At 53.3% G+C, this 25,571-nt stretch overlaps 1 protein-coding gene across 5 annotated transcripts; it reads left to right on the forward strand.

Annotated features, from left to right (window-relative positions):
- SETD1A (SET domain containing 1A) lies at nucleotides 30–25,555 on the forward strand. 5 transcript variants are annotated; one of them, XM_018040020.1, is made up of 19 exons: nucleotides 30–2,038; nucleotides 2,790–2,954; nucleotides 3,157–3,252; nucleotides 4,998–5,268; nucleotides 6,915–7,036; nucleotides 7,270–7,499; nucleotides 7,785–8,634; nucleotides 8,792–9,574; nucleotides 10,090–10,266; nucleotides 10,388–10,475; nucleotides 11,255–11,412; nucleotides 11,543–11,630; nucleotides 12,915–13,256; nucleotides 20,545–21,600; nucleotides 22,076–22,248; nucleotides 22,341–22,451; nucleotides 22,632–22,751; nucleotides 24,496–24,633; nucleotides 24,728–25,555. In XM_018040020.1, exons 2-19 carry the CDS (start codon nucleotides 2,805–2,807, stop codon nucleotides 24,899–24,901), a joined length of 5,127 nt encoding a protein of 1,708 aa, XP_017895509.1. In that variant the 5' UTR covers nucleotides 30–2,038; nucleotides 2,790–2,804; the 3' UTR covers nucleotides 24,902–25,555. The 5 variants fall into 5 exon arrangements, with proteins under 5 accessions (XP_017895509.1, XP_017895513.1, XP_017895511.1 ...); XM_018040024.1 differs by having other exon boundaries at nucleotides 12,969–13,256; XM_018040022.1 differs by having other exon boundaries at nucleotides 30–1,999.

The following is a 25,571-nucleotide window of genomic DNA, read 5'->3' on the forward strand; positions in this document are numbered from 1 at the left end:
TGAGCAAACTCCAGGAGATAGTGAAGGAGAGGGAAGCATGGCATGCTGGAGTCCATGGAGTTGCAGAGTTGGACAAGACTTAGCAACTGAACAACATTAAGTTTCTTTTAGTGTAAGTTTCTTTCTTGAGTAACTACTACATACTAGGGGCTTCTCATAGGTCATCTTATTTAGCTTATTTAACTGATTTAACAATCACCTCAAGAGACAAGTCTTTATGACTACTATTTCAGAGATAAGGAAGCCTCAACCTAAGAAGGTTGAGGATCTTTCCGAAAGCCACACACCCAGTCAGGGAAAACTTGAACCACCTTTACTATCACAAGGGGAATCTTTCGCTTGAGAAAAGGAGTATCTTTCAACTAGGACCAGAGAAAGAATCTGATTTCATTACCCCTGTTTCCATTGTAAATTTATTTCTTCAGCCTAATTTTCCTTAAATTTGTTAAGGGTCCTAAGCCTCTCCCAGAAGGGTTCTTTTGGTGTTGAGATTTTGGACAAATCGCTTTTCCTGTTCCTTAAAGTGTGAATTTACATGAACCAGGCCTCAGGGGCCTTTCCTGCAGTTTTAATGCCTACAATAGTTCTGCATAACAGTAATTAACATCTATTTTCCGAGGAAGAATCTAAAGCTTTTTGAAGTTAGTGACTTGCCCAAGGTCATACATCAAAAAGTCTGGAACTTAGGGCATCCCCTCAGCTCTGACAGTGCCTGGGAGTGCCATTACCCTGAGACCAAGATACCTGCGTCTAAGCTTACTAAGAAAAAGGGTGCTGAGCATCAGGGCGACCTCAGCCCAAGTCTCAGGTTTAAGCCTGGGCTGGTGCTGCCCTCGAGCGGCGGGACTGCGTAAGGGAGGCGGGGCAGAAGGTTGCACAAAACGGCACAAAACGGTTACTGAAAACGGCGGGCACTGGGACCATGATAATCTGGGAAATCGACCAGCCCACCCTAGTTCACGTACGACCTAATTTATCGTTTTTTACAGGACCGGTTCAAGATCCTTTAGGACCCACCCTTATCGCATAACTTTGATACAGACTAAGATTTAATCACTAATGGCGGGTCAGTACAGGCAAAGTGGGGCACCCTCTGCCGGCCTCAGTGTCCCCCATCTGTCAAATGGGCATCTTAAAAAACTGCCCAAAGAGGATAATGGGAGGAAAACGTTCCTTGCATTACGTGAGGCGCCAAACAGCCTGAGTCACCGTTGTTGGTGGTATTTTTCCATCTCCTGGGCACCCCTCCCAGCCCGCCCGGGTTTCCGAGGGTCCTACAGGAAGCGCCCCGAAGACGCCGGGCTCCGCACGCTGACCACGCCCTCTGTGCGCGGAGCCTTGGCTCCACCCACTAAATAATTCGCAGATTCGCTAGGCCGGCTCCTCCTCCGAATTTGTCGGGCCCCTCCATACTCGGCTGAAAATTCTCATCGGACTCCGTAACCATTTCCCCCAGGTCGGAACTGAGCAGTCCTCTGAGTTGTGCTAGTAAGAAAGATCCAGGAAAAGTGGCCGACTCTGCCAACAGGGCTTGGCTAACCAGGCATTATTTTCTTGACTCCACCAAGCCTGGTGAAGGGAGGCAACAGCTGAGGCCAAGACTCGTGGCGAATCTGCAGCCTTTCAGACCTTTGATCGCTTAAGGAAGGGGCAGGAAAGAGGAGAAAAGGAGCGCGCATCTCGTCTACCGATTCGCCCCGCCCGCCTGACGAATCTGCGCCTGTTCAACGCGCCACTCAAATCTCCCCAGCTCTGGCTGGCCTCCTCCCCTTCGCTCCGCCCCCTTTTCCTCTGGGATTAGTCGCTGCTTTCAACGCCGCCGATTCGTCAAGGGTCCCAGGCCAGAGCAGCTGGATAGTCGCGGTGAAGTCCATTCTCCGGGGGATGCGGCCAAACTCCAGGCTCAATGGGCCGCAACTCTTGAGCTTCATAGGCCGCCGACCGAGGCGAAGCCGCTATCCTCGGCCCCGTGGGTCTCCCGGAGTCGCCCGTGGCGAAAGTGCGAATATAGAAGCTGTGCCCGCTGGGCCTCGCGCAGGTGGCGGTGGTGTTTGGTGCGCGCGCCGGGGAGGTGGTGGTGGGGGGGCGCCGCCGCCGCCACCGCTGCGGGGCCGGGTCTCGCGCTGTCGCCGCCGCCGCCGCCGCCGCCTCGCGCCGCTGAGGTGCCGCGCGGGGTGGGGGGAGGGGGAGCCGCTCGCCGCGAGCGGGTGAGTGGGGCCGCGCCGCGCGTGCGCGGAGATGGGGGGGCAGAACGCGCCGGGGCGGGAGGAGAGGGCAGCGGCGCGCGTTTCCCCCACCCCCCGCCCGGATTCAGGGCCGAAGCCGGGTCTCGGGCTCGGTCTCGCGGTGTTTCCAACGCCCCGAAGAGGTGCCACTTCTTGGCCAGAGGATCGGGGCGCGGGGACGGGAGCGGTGTGTGGGAGCGGGAGCCGGGCTTGGCCTGGGCCGCTGGCCGGTGAGGAGGCGGGAGGGGGCGGGGCCTGCCAGGGGGCGGGGGAGGGGTCTTGCGCCGAGGCCAAGTGGGGCGCGCGCTAGGGAGAACGGGAAGGTAAGGGGGCGCGAGATGGGCCTGGGGGCCAGAGGGGAGAGTTGGGAGGTGGAGAGAGGATGGGGTGTTATGGTGAAAGAAGGTACTTGGGAGAAAATCTGGGGGAGTCTCGGGTCATGGTGAGTGAGGTATGGAAACTGAGGTGATGAGAGTTACCTGGAGTCGGGGCTAGTCAGCGAGGGGCAGCAAGGGAGTTGGGCCTAAGTCGTGAACCCCTTTGCTCATCACTCTTTCCTCGCAGTGTAAATGAGCAAAGATGGATCAGGAAGGTGGGGGAGATGGGCAGAAGGCCCCGAGCTTCCAGTGGCGGAACTACAAGCTCATCGTGGATCCTGCCTTGGACCCTGCCCTACGCAGGCCTTCTCAAAAGGTGTACAGATACGATGGAATCCACTTTAGTGTCAACGTGAGTGTCCCAGGCCTTCCCCAGATCTAGGGAACTCAAACCCGATCTCCTCTGTTACCTCTGCTCATAACCTAGAACCTGCCTTCTTTAAAGTGGGCAACCAGAACCCAGCTCTTCTGCTCGTGGATCTCCAGAGGGGCTCTAGAGATCAACACTGTGGTTTCACCTTGAGCTGTCTCTCTGTTCCTGATTATTTTCCTAGGACTCAAAGTATATACCAGTGGAAGACCTCCAAGACCCCCGTTGCCACGTCAGGTCCAAAAACAGAGACTTTTCCCTCCCAGTCCCTAAGTTTAAGGTACGTTTCTGCTAGTCTCCTGGTGTGGTGGCCCTTGGAGGGTGTGGAGGCTCCATCCTGGTAGTCTAGTCTTAATGAAGCATAGGGAAAGGGGGTTTTCCTAGTGAAAGAGTCTAAAACAGATCTAATAATCTCTGAGGCTGAGACTGAGTTGTTGTGGACAGGAGGTGTGTTTATTTTCTAGAAAGGTATATGTTAGGTGTTTCAAAAAGGGTATTAACTTTTTGAAGGGTGAAGACAGGTCCATCTGCTACACCTATCACTGTGTACTTCTAGACTGTGCATAGCAAAATAGTACCCTGTGTGCTACCCCAATTTCTCAGTTAAGGGGAGTGACAGTGCCAGGGACTCCATCCCTGGAGTCCTCTATTCCTCTCTCTTACTCTGTGATTTTTCCTCAGAGGATTCCCATGTCTCTGTCCAGGCGGGATACTCATCAGTCCTTGGAACACTGGGTCTAGAAAACTGGTGGTTCTTAATCTCCTTTGTGAACTCTATTCTTCCTTTTTAATAAGTCACTTGTGGGGTTCCCGCTTCCCTCTTTCACATTGTATACTTTTCCTGGACAATGTCTTTCCCATCCACAATTTTGACTATTACTGAAGTGTTGATGGCGTCCAGATCTCTTGAAACTCCAGACTTATTTGCCTGGTGGAGGGACAGCTCCATCTGGAGGCCCCACAGAAATCTCAAGCTCAGGAGATATAAAACAATTATCTTCACCCCCTTTGTCCTGCTTTTCTTTCCATTTTCCTTTTGCTGATGAATGGCAACACCACGTACTCAGCTGCACAAGCTAGAAACCTGGGTGTCATCCTATGATTCTTCTGTCCTTAACCTGTCACCAAGTTGTGCTGACTCTTTTTCTAAACACATCTCTCTTTTTTTTTTTACATTAATTTTTCTGTTTCTGTTGCCATTCTTTTAATACAGAGTCTTATGGTCATTTTCCCTGGTTTCCCTGTCTCTGTTCTCTTCTCCGTTTATTGCTGTCATTTATCTCTTTGGTTTTACTGTCATCTCATTTTGTTTTTGTTGGCAAGTTCACATTCTGTGTGCACTGGCACGTGTGACTGCTGGTCTGGCCAGCCTCGTCTCCTGCCTCGATAGTGCATACCTGTGCTCTCTCGTCCTGTGTGCTTTGCGGTTTCTAGGCAACGCCAAGTCATTTTATAGTCGTGTGCCCTACAGGTCCTGTCATTATGGTGAACTCCTGTTTATCCGAAAAGTCCAGTATGAATGACACCACCTTTATGAATTTTTTCCTGCCTACCCTCTCTGAGCAAAGGTTTCGTTCTCTGGGCTCCCAAACGCCCTGTCTGCACCTTTGTTGCCACTTGTTGTGTCGTGTTCTGATTGTGCGTGTCTATGTGTCCTGTCTGCCTTTCTGCATAGAACTCTCTTTTCTCCATCTTTGTATTCCTAGTGCCCTGTCCTTGGGAATCACTTAGTGAAAGCTGAGCTAGTGAATTATTTTCATATAACTGGTTCCTTCTATGAATGTTAAGTTCTCACTTTGTACATTTCTTTTTCTGGTTCTTGCCATCATTCTGTGCAGAGAATTCAGGGAAGAGAGGGGTCAGGACAGATGTAGCCTTTGTTGGGACCCCCTTCCCCATCCCCTTGTCTCTTGATTTCCCCATTGTCTCCCTCTCAGCCTCATGGATCTTGCTAAAGTTTCCCAATGGGGCAAGACATGGTGATCAGTAGTGAGACTCTAGACTTAACTCCTGTCCCCTCCACAGCTGGATGAGTTCTATATCGGACAGATCCCACTGAAAGAAGTCACATTTGCAAGGCTGAATGACAACGTGCGGGAGACCTTCCTGAAGGACATGTGCCGAAAGTATGGTGAGGTGGAAGAGGTGGAGATCCTTCTCCACCCCCGTACTCGCAAGCACCTGGGCCTGGCCCGCGTGCTCTTCACCAGCACTCGGGGAGCCAAGGAAACAGTCAAAAACCTCCACCTTACCTCCGTCATGGGCAACATCATCCATGCCCAGCTCGACATCAAAGGTGAGGGCTCCCTCGCCTGCTGCCCAGGATTGGGCTCAGATGGAGATGGTACACGCAAAATCTTCTTGGGGCCCGGCAAGTAGTCAGGTCCATAATTTCTCCTCTGAAACTCTTGGGCCACGTGTTTCTCACGTCAGAATTTTTTAGAGAGATTATGGTACAGATACGGGCTTTTTCATGTTGTCTCTGGCAGGGCTGGGGCAGCACCCTCTGGTTTAGTGTATGCCTGTATTTTGTGAGAAACGATCTGAAGAGTCACACTGCTACTGCTGCTGCTAAGTCGCTTCAGTCGTGTCCGACTCTGTGTGACCCCATGGAGTGGGTTGCCATTTCCTTCTCCAATGCATGAAAGTGAAAAGTGAAAGTAAAGTCACTGAGTCGTGTCCGACTCTTAGCGACCCCATGGACTGCATGCAGCCCACCAGGCTCCTCCGTCCATGGGATTTTCCAGGCAAGAGTACTGGAGTGGGGTGCCATTAAAAACGATAGTAAATAGCCTCAGGTCAGGTTTTGGCACCAAGTTCTAAAAAACACTGGCTTTTGAAATTTTAGATGGAGAATTAGGGACATATATAGGTGAGTGAGGGGCTTCCTTGGTAGCTTAGGTGGTAAAGAATCTGCTTGCAGTGTGGGAGATGGGGTTTTGATCCCTGGATTGGGAAGGTCCCCTGAAGAAGGGAGTGGCAGCCCACTCCAGCATTCTGCCTGGGGAATTCCATGGGCAAAGGAGCCTGGTGGACTATAGTCCATAGGGTCTCAAAGAGTCAGACACACCTGAGGGACGAAGTAGCAGCAGCTGAGGTGAGTGAAGTGGTCTGGACTTCTGTGCTAAGTAGCTGTAGGGAGGGGTGGGGACTGTGGCAGCTGTCTAGTGGCATCTGAAGGTGCTAGCTATTAGCCGACACTAGCCAGTTTGTACATGAGGATGAAGACTAGCAGATTTTTTTAAGCCCCAAATCTAGTTTTTTTGTGTGAAATCTCGTGGGTTTTGTTTTTGTTTAAGATACTTATTTATTTGGCTGTACCTGGGTCTTAGTTGCAGCGTGCAAGATCTTTAGTTGTGGCATGCAAACTCTTAGTTGCAGCGTGTAGGATCTAATTCCCTGACCAGGGATCAAACCTGGGCCCCCTGCCTTGCGACTGCATAGTCTTAGCCACTGGACCACTGGGGAAGTCCCAAACCAGTGGGTTTCTCCCTCACCCGTCCTAATACTTTAAGTGATTGTATAGGACAAATAAATCACAATGGTGGGCTGAGTTCAACCTTCAGGCTGCCATCGTACTGTAGTTAACAGGATGAGGAGGATGGTGGGGTCCAGCTTGAGATGACTGGGTTTGAATTCAGGTTTCACCACTCTGCAGGTCAGTTTTCTTTAAGCCTGTACGATAGAGTTATGGATGCTTTTCTCTGCTGGTGATTGTCGAACATAGTAACAGACGTTAGAAGTATTTCTGTAAACTATTAAGGGTCACTTGATATGTTATTTGTAGTAGTTACCAAGTAGAGACTAGGTAGCAGAACTTAAAGCCCCTAGGCTCCAGGAAATCTTAGCAAATTAAGGCCTGAGAAAAAAGTGGGACTACAAAATCTGAAAGGAGTTATTTCCTCCATCTGACTCTGTTGGTTCCCATTCTCTTCCCTCTAGGTCAACAACGAATGAAATACTATGAACTGATCGTCAACGGCTCCTACACCCCTCAGACGGTGCCCACTGGGGGCAAGGCCCTGAGTGAGAAGTTCCAAGGTTCTGGTGCAGCCACGGAGACGGTGAGAAGCTCGTAGTTGGCGATGCCCTCACCCCATGGGTGCGGTACTTAGACGCCAGGGGCAGCCTTTGGGCAGTTCCAGACTTCACTGTTAAAATATAGGAAGAGCCAGAAAAAGGACGCCTCACTGCTTTCCAAAAGCAGGGGATCGGGGTTCTTGGTTTGGTGAAGGTCATGTTGTCAAATGGTGCTTGACCTCTTCTCGTTTCCCCCTGCTGCACTCTCTCCCCCCAGACCGACTCCCGCCGCCGCTCCTCGTCAGACACAGCTGCCTTCCCGGCGGGCTCGGCTGTGGTGGGCACTCCCGGCAATGGCACCCCCTGCTCCCAAGACACAAGCTTCTCCAGCAGCCGACAGGACACCCCGTCTTCCTTCGGCCAGTTCACCCCTCAGTCCTCCCAAGGAACCCCCTACACGTCTCGGGGCAGCACCCCCTACTCTCAGGACTCTGCCTACTCCAGCAGGTGCAGCGGAAAGCCCCTCTGAGACCCTCAGAGGCGGGGAGCTGCCTGGGAAGAAGAAACCCAAAGTCTCAAAGAGGGAGTTGGGAACAATTGGTCTTATCGGTTCCTTGCGGATTCAGCCAACACACCCCTGTCCTCAGGGAATTTACTCTGTGGCTAGGAACCTAACAGCCATTAGATCTCCCTTTGGGGGCAGTGTAGAAGGGTTTTGGGTGCTGATGCCCGGGGCAGTGGGGTTTGGTCATACAAAGCTGCACTCCGCTAACCGCTGCATGTTTCCTCCAGCACCACTTCAACCTCCTTCAAGCCCCGGCGGTCAGAGAACAGCTACCAAGATTCCTTCTCCCGCCGCCATTTCTCCGCCTCTTCGGCCCCCACGACCACCTCTGCCGCCATCTGCACCACCACTGCAGCCACCGCTGCCGCCGCCGCCTCTTCCTCCTCGTTGTCTTCATCCTCTTCGTCGTCCTCTTCTTCCTCCTCCTCTCACTTTCGCGGTTCTGACTCAAACTACCCAACGTATTACGAAAGCTGGAATCGCTACCAACGCCATGCTTCCTACCCGCCCCGCCGGGCAACTCGGGATGAGCCTCCCGGGGCCTCTTTTGCTGAAAATACTGCTGAGCGCTTCACGCCATCCTACACCTCCTACTTGCCCCCCGAGCCCAACCGGCCTGCTGACCAGGACTACCGGCCTCCTGCGTCTGAAGCTCCGCCCCCAGAGCCTCCAGAACCTGGTGGAGGAGGGGGCGGCGGGGGGCCCAGCCCTGAGAGAGAAGAAGCTCGAACCTCCCCGCGCCCAGCCTCACCGGCCCGTTCCGGTTCCCCAGCCCCAGAGACCACCAACGAGAGCGTGCCCTTCGCTCAGCACAGCAGCCTGGATTCCCGCATTGAGATGTTGTTGAAGGAGCAGCGTTCCAAGTTTTCCTTCCTGGCCTCTGACACCGAAGAAGAGGAAGAGAACAGCAGCACGGGCCCAGGGGCTCGGGACACAGGGAGCGAGGCCCCTTCTGGGTCTGGTCACGGGCCCTGCACACCCCCTCCAGCCCCTGCGAGTTTTGAGGATGTGGCACCTACAGGGAGTGGGGAAACAGGCGCTACCCGGGAGTCGCCCAAGGCCAACGGACAGAACCAGGTGAGTTTGGGGTCTGCCCACGGAAGTGCCTGGGGTCTGGGAGAGCAGGCTTGGGCCTAGGGGAAGAAGGAAGAGAAGTGGGCAAGAGAACAGAGATTTGGGGAAAAGTCCATGGAACCGGCGGTAGCCTCCTGTGACCATCCTTTGTGCCCCACAGGCTTCTCCATGCTCTTCTGGAGAGGACATGGAAATCTCCGATGACGACAGGGGCGGCTCACCTCCTCCGGCCCCGACACCCCCCCAGCAACCTCCGCCCCCTCCGCCGCCACCTCCCCCGCCCCCTCCTTACCTGGCTTCCCTTCCCCTTGGTTATCCTCCCCACCAGCCTGCCTACCTCCTCCCCCCGCGACCCGACGGGCCGCCTCCTCCCGAGTACCCTCCTCCTCCTCCACCACCCCCCCACATCTATGACTTTGTGAACTCCTTAGAGCTCATGGATCGACTTGGGGCTCAGTGGGGAGGAATGCCCATGTCCTTCCAGATGCAGACCCAGATGTTAACTCGACTCCACCAGCTGCGGCAAGGCAAAGGATTGACCGCGACCTCAGCTGGTCCCCCCGGTGGGGCCTTTGGGGAGGCCTTTCTCCCATTCCCGCCCCACCAAGAGGCAGCCTATGGCCTACCATACGCTCTGTATGCTCAAGGGCAAGAAGGTCGAGGGGCATACTCCCGGGAGGCCTACCACCTGCCTTTGCCCATGGCAGCCGAGCCCCTGCCCTCCTCAGTCTCAGGAGAAGAGGCCCGGCTGCCCCCCCGGGAGGAAGCAGAGCTGGCTGAGGGCAAGGCCCTACCATCGGCAGGCACCGTGGGCCGTGTACTGGCCACCCTGGTCCAGGAGATGAAGAGCATCATGCAGCGAGACCTCAACCGCAAGATGGTGGAGAACGTGGCCTTTGGAGCCTTTGACCAGTGGTGGGAGAGCAAGGAAGAGAAGGCCAAGGTGAGGGCCAGTGCCTGGGACTGGAGAGACCAGGGCTCCATTGGTGGAAATAGACCTCTGGCTTCTTCAGGCTACACAGCTCAGGAAAGAGAGGTAGTCAGGGTGAGTGGAGAGACGAGGCGCTCAGTGGTCCATACAGCTGAGCACAGAGGGGTTGGAGGGTACCCAGAACAGTAGAAAAGGGAGGTGTCTGAAGAGTCGGAAGAGCTTTGTCCTGGTTCCACTGCTGCCTTGCGGCAGACGAAGCCCGTAAATCTCTGGGCTTCGCTCTGCAGTGTCTCCATTTGTAGAGAGAGAGTAATAGCAGCAGCTTTGTGAGGTTGATAGACGGAATGAGCGGACTTTTGAGAAGATACCTGTACAGGGGCTGGTGGAGGGAGGTGTGGCGTAGATATGTGTCAAATGGAGAAGTGAGTGGATGCCTTTCTGTATTCCTGGGGCCTGGGAGTAGTTCTCAGGCAGGAGGCAGGAGGGAGCACCTGGGTTCTGGGGCTCAGTCCCCCTACTGCCTGCAGCCATTCCAGAATGCAGCTAAACAGCAAGCCAAGGAGGAGGATAAAGAGAAGACAAAGCTCAAAGAGCCAGGCCTGCTGTCCCTCGTAGACTGGGCCAAGAGTGGCGGTACCACTGGCATCGAAGCCTTCGCCTTTGGATCAGGACTGCGAGGGGCCCTGCGGCTGCCTTCTTTCAAGGTACCCAGAATTGTGATCTTGCCTGATTGGGTGGGGATAGAGTTGAAAGTGGGGTTCCCTTCCTTAGAATAAGGGTGGTTGGGGACCGTGAGTGTTTGGGTTTTCTCTTTTCATTTTGTAGGTAAAGCGAAAAGAGCCTTCGGAAATTTCAGAGGCCAGTGAGGAAAAGAGGCCCCGGCCTTCTACTCCAGCTGAGGAAGATGAAGATGGTGAGTAGGTCAGGTGGAGGAGAAAGGGGAAAACAGTCTGCTTAGATTCTGATGGCCTTCCCTGGGGGCTCAGATGGTAAAGAATCTGCCTACAATGTGGGAGACCTGGGTTTGATCCCTGGATCGGGAAGATTCCCTGAAGAAGGGAATGGCTACCCAGTCCAGCATTCTTGCCTGAAGAATTCTATGGACAGAGGAGCCTGGCAGGCTGTAGATTCTAATAGGAAAGCAAGAAGAAGGGGTGAAGGAGTGAAGGTGTCTTGAGGGCAAAAATCCAAGTGAAGATTTGAAACAAAGTTATAATAAAGTAGCTCTTTGAGATATGAAGTTAGACAGGTTATCCACCCAAAGTTACCATCTAATGCTTAAGCATGCTTGCACCCTTCTTACCAGTCTGTCTAAGTCTGAGCTATATAACTTAAAGGCTTCCGTGGCTGGGAATCTTCCTTACTGAATCTGATCTGCTTTCCTGGAAACTTGTTGACTTTAGTACAACTTTCTTGGGCCAGATATTAAAAGAAGTCACCTCCCTCTTTCACCCAGCCCAGAAAAGGATGAAAGATAAAATGGGTCTGGTGTGTTTAAAACTGTGTAAAGTGTGAAGGAACTCTGCAGTTTGTGTGTTTCTCTGCTGAGCCTCAGCTTCTTGTCTATGAAACAAGGTCTGTGTTATGGGACTGTGAGAAAGGCCAGTGGTGGTGTGTGAAGAGCTCCTTTTACCAGATGGGGCTGTTACTGCTGGTGGTAAATTGCGCCACCTACCCCTCTTCTGGACCTAGATGCTGAGCGAGAGAAGGAGGTTGGAGAGCCAGGCCGTCCGGGGACCAAGCCCCCGAAACGAGATGAAGAGCGAAGCAAGACCCAGGGCAAGCACCGCAAGTCCTTTGCTCTGGACAGCGAGGGGGAGGAGGCATCCCAGGAGTCCTCCTCAGAGAAGGTGAGGAGCCTGCGTTCTGAGTTCCTGCCGCCATAGCCAGCTTCTCTCTGCGCTGGAGCCCCGGTGGCCACGCTTCCTAGAGGACCAGTTGTTCTTCTCTTGTTAACTCCCAACTGTCCCTTTCCCTAAGGATGAGGAGGATGAAGAGGAAGATGAAGAAGATGAAGAGCGTGAGGAAGCCATGGATGCTGCCAAGAAGGAGACAGAAGCATCAGACGGTAAGCACCCAGGGTGTGCAGGTGAATTCTGGAAAGGGAGAGATTCAACCACCCGTCCAGCCCTTTCCTTGCCCGTGTAACCTGCCCGCTGGGTTGACTGGCCATCTGTGCCTTCCCCCACAACAACTGCCTTTTAGCCTCATTCTTTGGAACCCTTGGCCCACTGCAAACAACACCCAGAATACTCCCTCCTGCTTTCCTCTGAAACAGGCCCTCTCATGAAGACAACCCAGCACAGCCTATTTCTCTTCCCAAGATAAGAGGGCTGCCTTTTCCTGCTGGCCCTGCTGCTGCCACACCGTGCCTTTCCCCCTTTGGGCACTGCTCTTCCCTTAAAGCTGGGCCATCAAGCTCTGTCAGCTTCTTCCCCTGCCTGCAGCTGCTGTCATTGAAGCCAACTCTGTGCCTCAGTTGAACATATGTTCTTCCGCGTTGATTGAGGCCTGGGTACATGGTTCAGTCTCTCTCTTCATTCCTTTCTTCAGAAATAGATGCTGAGCCCCTGTTGTGAGGCAGGCACCGTTCTAGGTATTAGGACATAGCAGTGACCAAGGCAGAGGTGGTTCCTGCTTTTCTGAAGCTGGCGATCAGCCAGATGGGAGGCGGGCACTTGACAAACAAGTGGACAAATAGCAGCACTTCCAGTGGAGAGACTTGCTTTGAAGAAAATGAACCAGATTAATGGGGTCGGGAGGAACGGGCTCAGGGAATGGGGGAAAGATGGGCTCTTTTATAGCTGATGGTAAAGAAATGCCTCCGAGTGGTGCCATTTCAGAGGCCAGAATTGTAAGAACGATGGTCTGAGAGCCTCCCTCTCAGGAGAGCAGAGGGCAAAGTCATCTGCTAAGAGTGAGGGGCGCAGACCCCTTCACATCCACGTGGTCACCAGTTCCTGTCTGTCTTACCGTCTCAGTGTCTCTTCCAAGGGCACCATCTTCTCTTACCTATGACGTCCCCACTCAGCCCCCGGGTCTGCTGGGTGAACTCCCTGTCCTTGACGTCAGCATTTCCTTCACAAGGATGCCTTCCCTGATTTTGACCCACCAGGCAGAATCTGGGCCTTCCCATTGCCTGCACCGTGTCACCCCCGACCCCAACCCTTCGTACTGGAATTTATCACACTGTAGGCAAATTGTGTGCCCCTCCATCTCCTTGTGGGTAGGAGTCCCCAGCACCTAGCATGGAGCCTCACGTATCCCTAGTAGTGACTCAGTGAATGAACCCACAGCTTGACTAAATGAGGGGTCTTCTCACCTCGCCTGACTCCCCCTTCTGGATTTCCAGGCGAGGACGGGGAAAGCGATTCGTCCTCCAAATGTTCTCTGTATGCTGACTCAGATGGTGAGAATGATAGCACGTCGGACTCTGAGAGCAGCAGTTCCTCCAGCTCCTCCTCCTCTTCATCCTCTTCGTCTTCATCTTCGTCCTCCTCCTCCTCATCTGAGTCCTCCTCGGAAGAAGAAGAGGAAGAGGAGCAGCCAGCAACCATACCTTCAGCATCGTCGCCCCCCAGAGATGTCCCCACGCCCCTGTCAGCACCTGCAGAGGAGCCCGAGCCAGAAAGGGTTGAAGACTCCCCAGTCACACCTCTCCCCGAACAGGAGAAGTCTCCTGTGGGACCTGCAGGTAGGTGGTGGGGAGCTGCTGTCAAAGTCTTTGTGTATGTGTGTGTCTGTGTTCATGGGAACGGTGGGGTTGACATTTATTAATTGTATGCACATGTGTGACTCGTTGGAAAACATGCAGAGTTGACCAGGAGTCACCGTCTCCTGTCACTCCTCCCTTGGAAACATTTATGGCCTGACATGCTTAGATCACACTGCCAGAAACAGTTTTCTGAGACGGACCAGGTGTCTGGCTACTAAAAACAGAATGGTCTCTTCTCAAATAAGTTAAGGAGAGAATTCCCAATTTAGTAAATTTCTCCTCATTTTTTCTTAAGCCTCTTCCTTAATGTGTAGTATATACCTGGGTTTAAATGGACAGATTGGATAGATGATAACTGTTAACAATGTGAACTGAGAAGTTAGTTCTATCTTTGCTTTTCTTTGTGAATTTGTACATTCAGTTGTCATTTTATACCACACATGTAATGTATCTTGCTGAGTGAACTGTTGCTTCAGGCAGTAGATACTTATTTATTGAATGGGGGTGAGGGATAGGATAGGGTGCACAATAGGCCCTGTTTTCACCCTCATGAAACTTACCATCTGTAGGAAGAGACAGTTCAGTCTCCCCTTAAAAAAATACTTAAGAAATTCTGTGGCTACAAACTGTAAGAGCCATGAAAGAAAAGTCTAGGTACTTTGAGAACCTGGCACATCTGTGAGGAGGTCTTCCTGCTGAAGCACCACTGGGCTAGAGTCAAGCCAAGGCAGGCAGGAGAGCGTGTGCAAAGGCCCTGAGGCAGAGGAAATGGTGTGCCCGGAGATAAAAAGGAAAGCTAACCTGGGGAGTGAGAGTAAGGGGGAGCTAGGGTGGCCTAAACTGAAGAGATGAGCAAGGGCTGAATCATGGAAAATGAATAAGCCTCGCTAGGAATTTGAGCTTGATGTTGAGGGCAGTGGAATGCCATCAGAAGACTGACGTGATTATATCCATGTTTTGAAAAGATGCAGTGCAGAGAAAACTTGGAGAGGGGCCAGAGTGTATGCAGGGAGATTAAGAGGCTGTTGCAGTAAGGCAAGCAGTGGTGGTAATTCGGCTTGCTCTCATGATGGAATTAACTCGGTTTTCAAGTTCCACTTTAGAGATGTGTGTGGCCTTCCAGAATCTCGTTCGAACCTTGTTGGGAATTTGTCGTCTGAGACAGTCAGTGAGCACAGGAAGACCTTTCAGCATTGATGCACTCTGTTCTGGTGCAGATCCCGTGAGAGGAGGAATCGAGGCACTGATTAACCCTAAGACACCTTTCAGCCTCTTGAAGTCCTTGGGTGGCAGAAGAACTGATGGGGTTGCAGGTCAGGGGGTATTTATCGCAGTACTCTTTGGGAGGGTAGGAAGAAAAAGCGGGATGTGATCAGATCTGCATGTCAGGAGGATCATTTCGGCAGAAGTGGGAGGATTTCTAAGAGGTGAAGAAGGAAGTGGGACAGCTCCTGAGAAGGTTTGAAGGGATGGGGGTGAGCGAAGGGCCTGAACCAGAGCAGGGTGGTTACAGTGAGGACAGGGTGCGGGGAGCGGAAGTCGGGAGGAGGGTTTGAGAGAAACTTAGGAGCCAGAATCTCTCGGTTAAAGTACTTACCAGGAAAGGAAACTCAAGGAAAGCCAGAACTAGGGAGAAGTCTGATGCATTTAATTGGGGTTAAGTTTCCTGTGCCTCTGGGACTTCTAGGTAGGAACATTCAATGGGCAGTTGAATCAATAGATCTGAAGCTCTACACCTGAAACTGTCACAACCTTGTTAATCAACTATACTCCAGTATAAAATAAAATGTTAAGAAAGAATAGATCTAAAGCTGTAGAAAACAGTAGGTGGGAAATGCGATAGGTATTTGTAAGTATGGGTGTGAATACAAGCGTATACCTTGGAAGGGTGTATGGAATGAGAGAAAGGGGCCAGAGCCTAACTGTTTTATAAGAGATAGTGGGCAGAGTGGAGCCAGGGGAGGCTGAAAAGGAATGACCAGAGAGGTGGGAAGGAAACCTGAAAGCCCAGGGTATCAAAAGGGGAGTGTGGCCTGTATTTTTGTAAGGCCTCAAAAGGAAAAGCGAGTGTTGGGTTTGTCGGTTAGGAGGTCACCAACTTATGAAATTGATAAGCTTACCTTACCTTATCAATTTCAGTAGTGTGGCTCAAGTTAGAGGGTGTTAAGGAGTAAGGGCAAGTGACAGATAACCATTCTTTTGGTAAGGGTAAGCTATGCTTGTGGAAGAAGAGAGTTGAGGGGGATGGTACCTAATGTTAGTGAACGTTTCTTGAGTAGGTCCCACGTGCCAGGCTCTAGGCCTAGTGCATTGCAAATATCACTCTCTCATTTACTCCTCATAGCATCCCTGCTCCTCCCATTTTACAGGTGAGATGGTCAAGGTTTCCCAGCCGGGATTGGAGAGATGGCAAAAAAACTGCAGGGTTGATGGAAGGTTAGTTTTTCAAAGTAGGTGAGACTTGAGTGTGTTCATACACCGAAGGGAAGAGAGAGCAAGTGGAGGGACCAAGAGAGAGAGGAGTACTTGCTGGAGCGGCACACCTGGGGAGGTGGAGGATGGACTCTGTAGGTCAGATGCAGATCTCTCTGTAAATAGGGAGACAGGACGTTGTGGGGTCTTTGCCTGAAGGCCACCTTTCTTCTCTTTAGTACATTTCTTTTTACTGTGTGTGTGTGTGTGTGTGTGTATAATTTATTTATTTGGCTCTGCTGGGTCTTAATTGCAGCACTGGGGATCTTTAGTTGCGGCATGTGGGATCTAGTTCCCTGACCAGGGATCGAATCCAGACCCCTTGCCTGGGCAGCACAGAGTCTTAGCCACTGGACCACCAGGGAAGTCCCAGGCAGGACATTTCTGAGAGTGAGGGGGCACAAGTGGAGCCTGGAACGTTGGGGTGAAGGAGGAGAGATGGGTTGGGTTCATTCCAGGTTAGGTAGAGGTAGTAGAAGGCTTCAGAAAGTAGCATGAAAGGAGAGGACAAAGCAAGGGCCCCCGTGTTCTGGAATGACCAAGAGTGAAGTTACTTTAGGAGGAAGGTGATGGGCTGGAGGATGACAGAGGATGGGAAATTGAATAGGTATCATGGGGTGAACTGAAAGGACCTAGAGAACTGTGGTCAGAGGGTAGGGGTCCGAGTCACAGTCTGAGGTGGAGGGGTGATGAGATCACGTGTGTGACTCGTGGAGGATAACTGAGGATGAGTGACTATGAGAATCTGTCGAGTAGGTGGGCTGTCAGAGCCCTCTAGGTAGGTAGATGGCAGAGGAGAGAGAGGAGAAGAAGATGAAGGCCTTTAGAGAATGGTAGGAGAATCTGAGCTACCAAGGACACGACTGGATAGAGGCCTGTGTGGTCTGATGGTCAGAGCCTGGAGAGGACTGGTCTGGTGGATCCCAAGGACAGGGGCCTGGACACCTTTAAATCTCGACTTTGTTGTCTTTCTCTGCTGCACATAGTCGTCCTCTGCTTCTCCATTCCAGCAGAATATGTCTGCCCCACAGCGAGACCCCCTCCTATCTTGAATCCTTATCCCGGGGGATAGTTGGGATGGCTTGGGTCACACAGCCATCAGTTAGTGACAGCCTGGGGGCAGGAAGTGGGGTAAGTCATACAGTATAAACAGTAGCTTCTGGGAGTTGTATCGAGTGGGCAGGTACTCCAAAAGTTGTCTCCCAGAATTATGAAAGGCATGGCCAGCTTTCCTTCAGGACGGGGAGCAGGAGGGAAGTCTTTGGAAGAAGCTGTGTTGGGGGAGGGATTGGGTTTTCTCCAAAACCAGGGTGCCAGGGGGCACAGTAGGCTAGGGTGGGAGGTTGGGGCAGAGGAGAAGGCTGCCCTGGAGCTCAGGAAAGGATTAGACAGGAGAGGACTTGTAGGAGCTAGGGGACTGGAGAGCAGCACCCAGGGCCTCGCTAGCTTCAGAGCGTGGGTTGCTCCTGGCTGACAGCCCGGGGGTGTCTGGAGCCTCGAGAGACAGGAGGCTGGGGGCATGTTGGGTGAGGCAGTGGAGGCATGTTGATCACTGCCTGTTCAGGCCAGACCTGGTGCCAGCTGCCCTTGAGCTCTGTGGATGGTAGAGCCAGATGTGCAGCCACGGAGTTGCAGGCCAGGAGGTGCAGAGTGGCATGGAGCAGGAGATAAGATCCCAAACTCAGACCCCAGGCTGCCCTGGGGCACAGGCCTTGTGCTGCCACTTGCTAGCTGTGTGTATCTGTAAGATGGGGTTAATAATAGTACTCACATCATTGGGTTGTTGGGAGAATGAAGTGAGTATTTACTATAGTGAAAGGCTTGGATTAGTGCTTGGCACAAAATTCCAGCTATTAATCTGGTGCAGCAAATTTGAAGCTGGCACTTGAGAGCCACCAGCCTTCTGATTCTGAGAAGACACTAGCAATACCTGAGGAAACTGGGTAAGTCTTCACAATGGTAGTGGCCTTGAGCTGGGTTCAAAAGCTGTGTGCAGGCTTTCTGGATGGGCGAAAGGAGTGAGGTATTCTGAACAAAGGAAACCATGTGAGCAAAGGGCCAGGGGCCTGAAAGACCGTGCCTCTTTGAGTGGCTACAGCCTAGGATGAAAGGGCGAGGCCATGGACTGGCCTCACAGGGATGGGTCAGGTCTTCAGGACAGCCCCTGGGAGAGGGCTGTGTCTGAACAGCAGCAGCTCAGGGGGTCCCCACCAAGGGAGGATGTGTTTCCTGTCCCATTAGCCAGGAGAGATGGGACCACCTGCTCGTTCACTCACCCCTCATCCTGAGGACCTTAGTCCACTCTCAGCCTCTTTTCTTTTTTATAATGTATTTATTTTTTAAGTATACTTGACTTACAATATTATATTAGTCTCAGGTGTACAGCATAGTGATTTGGTATTTTCATAGATTATTAAAAGTTATTACAAGAGAATGGCTGTAATTCCCTGTTGATATAACTTTGTTTTTCTATTTTATATGTATGTAATTGACACGTAACATTGTATTACTATTTTATTTTAGACAAAGAAGTTGCAGGGTGGAGAAGGTTAATACCTGTTTATTTTAAAAACCTGCACAAATAATACATGAACTCTCACGTTAAAAAAATCAGAGAATACAGAAAAAAGCAAAAGCCCCACCCCATTTGGCACAACCCTACCACCCCCACCTGCCCCAGTCTTTGTCCCAGTGTCCTCCAGTGGGAACTTCCACCAGTCCTGAAGGTGCCCTTCCTGGCTTTGCAATGGCATACACATTTGTAAATGTACATTTAGAAAAGGTTTCTAAAGCCAAAACAGTATAATTTCATTGACATGAAGGAAAAGCCCAAATAAAGTACCACCTCAGCTTCTTGAGGGGGGACTTCCTGACCCCTTTCTCATTGGGTAAGACTCCAGTACAATTTTATAAAGCCTTTTAATATAAGATTCAGTTTCTTACATTGTATATATTTTAACCTCACAGAACAAAGAATATTGTTTGTAGTCAAAATAATGGATACTTTAATTCTGGGGAGATCTGGGCAGTTGCATCCTGGTTACAAAATGCAGCTGGCAAAAAAAGTTGTCTGATGTCTGTCTGATTGTTGGATGAGGTTCTGTCACTACCAGTCGTGGTTAAAGAAAAGAGAAAGACTGGAGTCCAAGTGCTGAGTTTCCTCAGAGCGCCACCCCTGCCCTCAGAGCGCCACCCCTGCCCCTCAGGGCCTGCGCTGCCCTGTGTTTCACGTGATTGTTTCCTTGGACTAGAAGTTCCAGAAGGGCTTCAAAGGTGTTTTCCTCATACTTGACATGGTTAAAAGTGAAGTCGCTAGTCATGTCTTACCGGGTTCCTCTGTCCATGGGATTTTCCAGACAAGAATACTGGAGTGGGTTGTCATTTCCTTCTCCAGGGGATCCTCCTGACCCAGGGATTGAACCCGGGTGTCCCACATTGCAGGCAGATACTTTACCATCTGAGCCACCAGGGAAGCCCTCCCATAGTTCATTTCAGTTCAGTAGCTCAGTCGTGTCCAACTCTTTGTGATCCCATGGACTGCAGCACGCCAGGCCTCCCTATCCATCACCAACTCCTGGAGTTTACTCAAACTCATGTCCATTGAGTTGGTAATGCCATCCAACTATCTCATCCTCTATTGTCCCCTTCTCCTCCCACCTTCAATCTTTCCCAGTCTTTTCCAATGAGTTGGTTTTTCACATCAGGTGGCCAAAGTATTGGAGTTTCAGCTTCAGCATCAGTCCTTCCAATGAATATTCAGGACTGATTTTCTTTAGGATGGACTGGTTGCATCTCCTTGCAGTCCAAGAGACTCTCAAGAGTCTTCTCCACCACCACAGTTCAAAAGCATCAATTCTTCAGCACTCAGCTTTCTTTATAGTCCAACTTTCACATCCATACATGACCAGTGGAAAAACCATAGCTTTGACAAGACGGACTTTTGTTGGCAAAGTAATGTCTCTGCTTTTCAATATGCTATCTAGGTTGGTCATGACTTTTCTTCCAAGGAGCAAGCGTCTTTTAATGCAGTCACCACTGCAGTCACCATCTGCAGTGATTTTGGAGCCCAAAAAAATAAAGTCTGTAACTGTTTCCATTGCTTCCCCACCTATTTGCCATGAAGTGATGGGACCAGATGCCATGATCTTAGTTTTCTGAATGTTTTAAGCCAACTTTTCCACTCTCTTTTACTTTCATCAAGAGGCTCTTCAGTTCTTCACTTTCTGCTATGAAGGTGGTGTCATCTGCATATCTGAGGTGACTGATATTTCTCCCAGCTGTCTTGATTCCAGCTTGTGCTTCCTCCAGCCCAGGATTTCTCATGATGTACTCTGCATATAAGATAAATAAGCAGGGTGACAATATACAGCCTTGACGTACTCCTTTCCTGATTTGGAACCAGTCTGTTGTTTCATGTCCAGTTCTAACTGTTGCTTCGTGACCTGTATGCAGATTTCTCAGGAGGCAAGTCAGGTGGTCTGGTATTCCCATCTAAGAGTTTTCCACAGTTTGTTGTGATCTACACAGTCAAAGGCTTTCCCATAGTTAGTGCTCAGGAAGTGTTTGCAGAAGGTATGAATGAGCAGATGCAAAATGCCACCCCATCAGGGGAACCGCTCCTAACGAGGACACGGCACGGGCGAGAGGCCAGTGTGTCAGGTGGAAGGTGAGGAGCAAGGGCGGCTGGGGTGTGGACTCCCAGGGGAGGCTGGCTGCCTCCAGCGAATTTCCATCATCATATCCATCTGATCACCAAGAAGCTGACCCTCGCCCTTCTTTGTGCTTCTCTCTCCAGGTTCCACCGAGGAGCCGCCTCCCAGTGCGCCCCAGCCTCCCCCAGAGCCACCAGCTGGACCCCCGGCCCCCACCCCCCGCCCCGACGAGCGCCCTTCCTCTCCCATTCCTCTCCTGCCCCCACCCAAGAAACGCCGGAAAACCGTCTCCTTCTCTGCTGTGGAGGAGGCACCGGCCCCAGAGCCTCCCCCCGCCGCACTGCCACAGGTCAAGTCTGCCGCCCCTGCCTCCCGCAAAGCCCCCCGGGCTGTGGAGCGGACCATTCGCAACTTGCCCCTCGACCACGCCTCTCTGGTCAAGAGTTGGCCTGAGGAGGTGTCCCGAGGAGGCCGGAACCGGGCCGGAGGCCGGGGCCGCTCCGCCGAGGAAGAGGAGGCCGAACCCGCCACGGAAGTGGACCTGGCTGTGCTGGCTGACCTGGCCCTGACCCCAGCACGGCGTGGCCTGGCCGCCCTGCCCGCCGCCGACGACTCGGAGGCCGCGGAGACGCTCGACGAGGCGGAGCGCCCGGGCCCCCTGCTCAGCCACATCCTCCTGGAGCACAACTATGCCCTGGCCGTCAGGCCGCCGCCGCCGCCCCCGCAGCCACCCTCCACGCCTGCCCCTCGTCCCTTGGAACCCGTTCCGGCCCCCGCGGCCCTCTTCAGCTCCCCGGCAGACGAGGTCCTCGAGGCCCCGGAGGTGGTGGTGGCTGAGGTGGAGGAGCCAAAGCAGCCGCCACAGCAGCAGGAGGATGGGGAGGAGGAGGAAGAGGAAGAGGAGTCGGAGTCATCGGAGAGCAGCAGCAGTAGCAGCAGCGATGGCGAGGGCGCCACCCGGCGGCGCAGCCTCCGCTCGCACACGCGGCGCCGGCGGCCGCCCCCGCCCCCGCCCCCGCCGCCGCCCCCGACCTTCGATCCCCGCAGCGAGTTTGAGCAGATGACCATCCTCTATGACATTTGGAACTCGGGCCTGGACTTGGAGGACATGAGCTACCTGCGGCTGACGTATGAGCGGCTTCTGCAGCAGACTAGTGGGGCCGACTGGCTGAACGACACCCACTGGGTCCAGCACACCAATATCCTGAGCCCCAGAGTCTAGCCTCAGGACAGGGAGACAGGCCTGGGGGTGGAGGTGGGGGCCCTCCCTGGGGTCGCTGGCCAGGCACTGCCCTCCTGCGATCATTCCTGGGTCTGTGTTTACCTCAGTCCCTGTCCTGTTTTCTGCCACGTTCAGCTTGGGTATTTCTTCTCTGGCTGCCAAGTCACCGTTTCTCTCTGCTTCATGCCTGTTTTCTGCCTTTTGATGTTTTGGTGGCAGAAAAGGTGGAGTCTAAGACATTTCTGTCTGTCCTTCTGTCTTAACAGTGAGTAAGCTCAGGACCTCCAGCTAAGGCCAGTCAGTCACCCTTTCCATGGGCTGGGGCTGGGGCTGGGGCTGGGGCTGGGCTGGGACTGGGCTGGGGGTGGGGGTGGGGGGGCGGGGACAGAGGGGAGCAGAGCCCCAGGGATCTGACTGGGGAGCACCCCGTTCTCTTCCTTGACACCCTGCACTCACCAACCTGAGCACTCCGAAACGCAAGCGGCGGCCCCAAGATGGGCCCCGGGAACACCAGACAGGCTCAGCCCGCAGCGAAGGCTACTACCCAATCAGCAAGAAGGAGAAGGACCGGTACCTGGATGTGTGCCCTGTCTCGGCCCGGCAGCTGGAAGGAGTGGATACTCAGGTGAGTCTCTGCCCGGGTACCCGCCCAGTGGCAGCATTTTCTTTCCATGAGTTTTCATGTCACTTACCTCCTCCCTGGCCTGCTCCTTGCAGGGGACTAACCGTGTGCTTTCGGAGCGCCGGTCGGAGCAGCGGCGGCTGCTGAGCGCCATCGGCACTTCTGCCATCATGGACAGCGATCTGCTGAAGTTAAACCAGCTCAAGGTGAGGGAGGAGTGGGAGTTGAGGAGGGCAGGGACACTGTGGGAAGGTGGCATCACGGAGACTCCTAGTGGTGGTCTGGGCACAAGTGGCCAGAACACTTCTGCCCCGGAGGTCTGAGGAGTGGCCAGCGGCTGGGTTGAAGGGGATTCCCAGTGGCACAATCTGCCTTCTGCCCTCTAGTTCCGGAAGAAGAAACTCCGATTCGGCCGGAGCCGGATCCATGAGTGGGGACTGTTTGCCATGGAACCCATCGCCGCTGATGAGATGGTCATCGAATATGTGGGTCAGAACATTCGCCAGGTGAGGCTTCAGCCCCTGAACTCACACGAGAACCACCCAGCCTTTGGGTGAAAGCCCATACTCTCACCTGGCTCCCAGACTTAGCCAGTGACACCTGCCTGTTTTGTTCCCCTTCCTTCCTTCAACAACTGTTCACGGGTACTAGTAAACTAGCTTCCCTGGTGGCTCAGCAGTAAAGAATCCACCTGCAGTGCAGGAGACATAGGTTCCATCCCTGAACTGGGAAGATCCCCTGGAGAAGGAAATGGCAACCCACTCCAGTATTCTTGCCTGGGAAATCTCATGGACAGAGGAGCCTGGCAGGCTGGGGTCACAAGAGTTAGACATGACTGAGCAATTAAACAATAGCAGCTAGTAAACTAGATGTTAGTGATCCAGTAACAAATAAGATGAATATTATGTCTCCCTTAAAGACCTCACAGTTTAGTGAGCAAGACAGGTACTGAACAGGTAAGTCCAGTGAAGAATGATGTTCGATTGGTATGAAAGGAGGTGTTCAGGGGGGCAAGGGCAGCAGGAATGACGTTTACACCAGAAGCTGAATGATGCTGAGGCATCCCAGGCCCCAGTTAGAGGGCAGGACGCTCCCCCATGTAGGAGGCATAGGCAAAGGCCTGGAGGCAGGATGGTCTTAGGAGCACAAGCAGGTCACTGGGAAAACTCGGGCCAGTGGCAACAAAGTGAGGCCAAGGGGCCAGTGGAGGCCAGACGCCACAGAGCTTGGGAGCCATGTTAATGAGATTGGACCAATGGTGAGAAAAGTTGCCGTGAAGCAGTAAGCAGGAGAGGATTTGGAGGTTAATAACCTCCATCTGACTGCCATGTGGAGAACTGGGTGGGGCTGTTGCAGAGATCCAGGCCGAAGGTAGGGGTGGCCTGAACGGGCAGTGGGTTTCAAGTAGCTGGCAGAACCAGTCAACCAGTTGGTTCTGAAGATGGAAGGCAAGGGCTGAGGCAAGACGGTTTCTCCGGGCACTGCCTTTAGCAGCTGGGAGTAGGAAAGGCTGCCAGCAAAGAGGCGGAGCGGGTGTGTGGTCAGAGGCCTCTGGTCAGGACAGTGCCCGGGGGATGTCTCATGGGTGACGCCCAGCAGTTCCACTGAGGTGGATTTTGGCTGGAGAGAGGAGTTTGGGAGGAGTCCCCCCACTTAACTGGCTCTCGAAGGCCTGGAAGAGAGTGAGTTTGCCCAAGGGGAGAGTACAGAGGGTTTATCCAGCTGTTTACTGGGAAATGAGTTACTCCTCCTCACATGAAAATGTGGGCCCTGATGGCAGACAGTGGGAGCCGTAGGTCCCGATGTGGAAAGAGGGTCCTGGGAGAAGAGTAGGGTTCAGTCCGTGAAATAACCACTGACATCTCAGGAACCGTCCCAGCCCCTGAGAGTCTGGGGACTCCCCCATGGGTCAGGCAGACTCCCCTGGGAGGAGCCAGTGGCTGCTTCTCCTGCCCTGTGGTCAGTGCAGACTTCCTTGGGTTCCTTCCTCTGGGTGCCTCTGTCATAACAGCAGCCAAGGGTATTGGGAGGTGTTCATCAGAGGAAGTCCTAGAAGCAAAGTCAGAAGTCAGCGCTTTGAGGTAGCGGGTGCTGGAGGGAGATCTGTGGATTCAGGACAGGCTGGCGTGGCTCCCAGGCTGGCAGCTGGGGGAGTGTCCAGACCCCTGATCGCAGGGGCCAATGGAGTCCAGCCTGGCCTGGCAGGAAGCTGAGGGGCAGCCCCCTGACCATCACCCTCTGTCTCGTTAGATGGTGGCTGACATGCGGGAGAAGCGCTATGTGCAAGAGGGCATTGGCAGCAGCTACTTGTTCCGGGTAGACCATGACACCATCATCGACGCCACCAAGTGCGGCAACCTGGCGAGGTTCATCAACCACTGCTGCACGGTGCGAGGACGGGGCCGGGCAGGGGCGGCGGGAGGGGGTGGGGCGGGAGCTGGGGCGGGGGGCAGCTGCCACTGATGCGCCCCTCGGCCTGCAGCCCAACTGCTATGCCAAGGTGATCACCATCGAGTCCCAGAAGAAGATCGTGATCTACTCGAAGCAGCCGATTGGTGTGGATGAGGAGATCACCTACGACTACAAGTTCCCGCTGGAGGACAACAAGATCCCGTGTCTGTGCGGCACGGAGAGCTGCCGCGGCTCCCTCAACTGAGGTGGGGCAGGACTGGTGCCCTCACCCCTATTTATTCCCCCTCGCCGCCCTGAGCTCCCAGCGCTCCCAGCCTTAGTGGGCTCAGTGGGGCCCACCTGCCCCCTCTTGGAATGTGGGCTTGGGGGCCCTGAGCGCAGCGAGGGGGCCTGAGTCCCGTGAGGCACCTTCTGCGGGCCCTCTCTTGCCCCTGCCCTCCCTCCCACCCCCCCAATTTTTTTTCTTTGCGGAGAAGAAGCTGTAAATGTTTTGTAGCTGCCAGCAGCTGTTTCCTGTGGAAACCTGGGGTGCCGGCCTGTACAGATCCTGTTCTTGGGGGGCCTCCCAGCCCCCATGCTTTGTGTTAATGGGGACTCCCCCTCTGTGCCCTGCGTGCACCCCTCCCCAGTTTAGGGGTCTCTGGGGGCAGTGGCCATGTTCTCCCCCTGGAGGGGGCCCTGCGCCCCCAGTCCTGGGGACTCTGTGCCTGGAACCCTGCCTCATCTGTTCCTGCCAGACCCGTGGGTCACCCTCCCATCTGGTGTCTGGAAGCTCTGGCTTTGCCAGGCCAGGATGGTGGGGGGCAGGCCCTTCCTGTTGGGCTGGACTGTACATATGTTAATAGCGCAAACCCGACGCCACATTTTTATAATTGTGATTAAACTTTATTGTACAAAAGTGCTTGGTCAGTATC

This window comes from Capra hircus, chromosome 25 (genome assembly GCF_001704415.2).
Source record: "Capra hircus breed San Clemente chromosome 25, ASM170441v1, whole genome shotgun sequence".
In the NCBI taxonomy this organism is placed as follows: domain Eukaryota; kingdom Metazoa; phylum Chordata; class Mammalia; order Artiodactyla; family Bovidae; genus Capra; species Capra hircus.

Excerpts from the sequence above, each read along its gene's own strand:
- SETD1A (XM_018040020.1), top strand. The coding sequence starts at position 2,805 with ATGGATCAGGAAGGTGGGGGAGATGGGCAGAAGGCCCCGAGCTTCCAG. Across the intron at positions 5,269-6,914 it reads TGCCCAGCTCGACATCAAAG|GTCAACAACGAATGAAATAC; the intron begins GTGAGGGCTCCC and ends TCTTCCCTCTAG. Across the intron at positions 8,635-8,791 it reads AGGCCAACGGACAGAACCAG|GCTTCTCCATGCTCTTCTGG; the intron begins GTGAGTTTGGGG and ends TGTGCCCCACAG.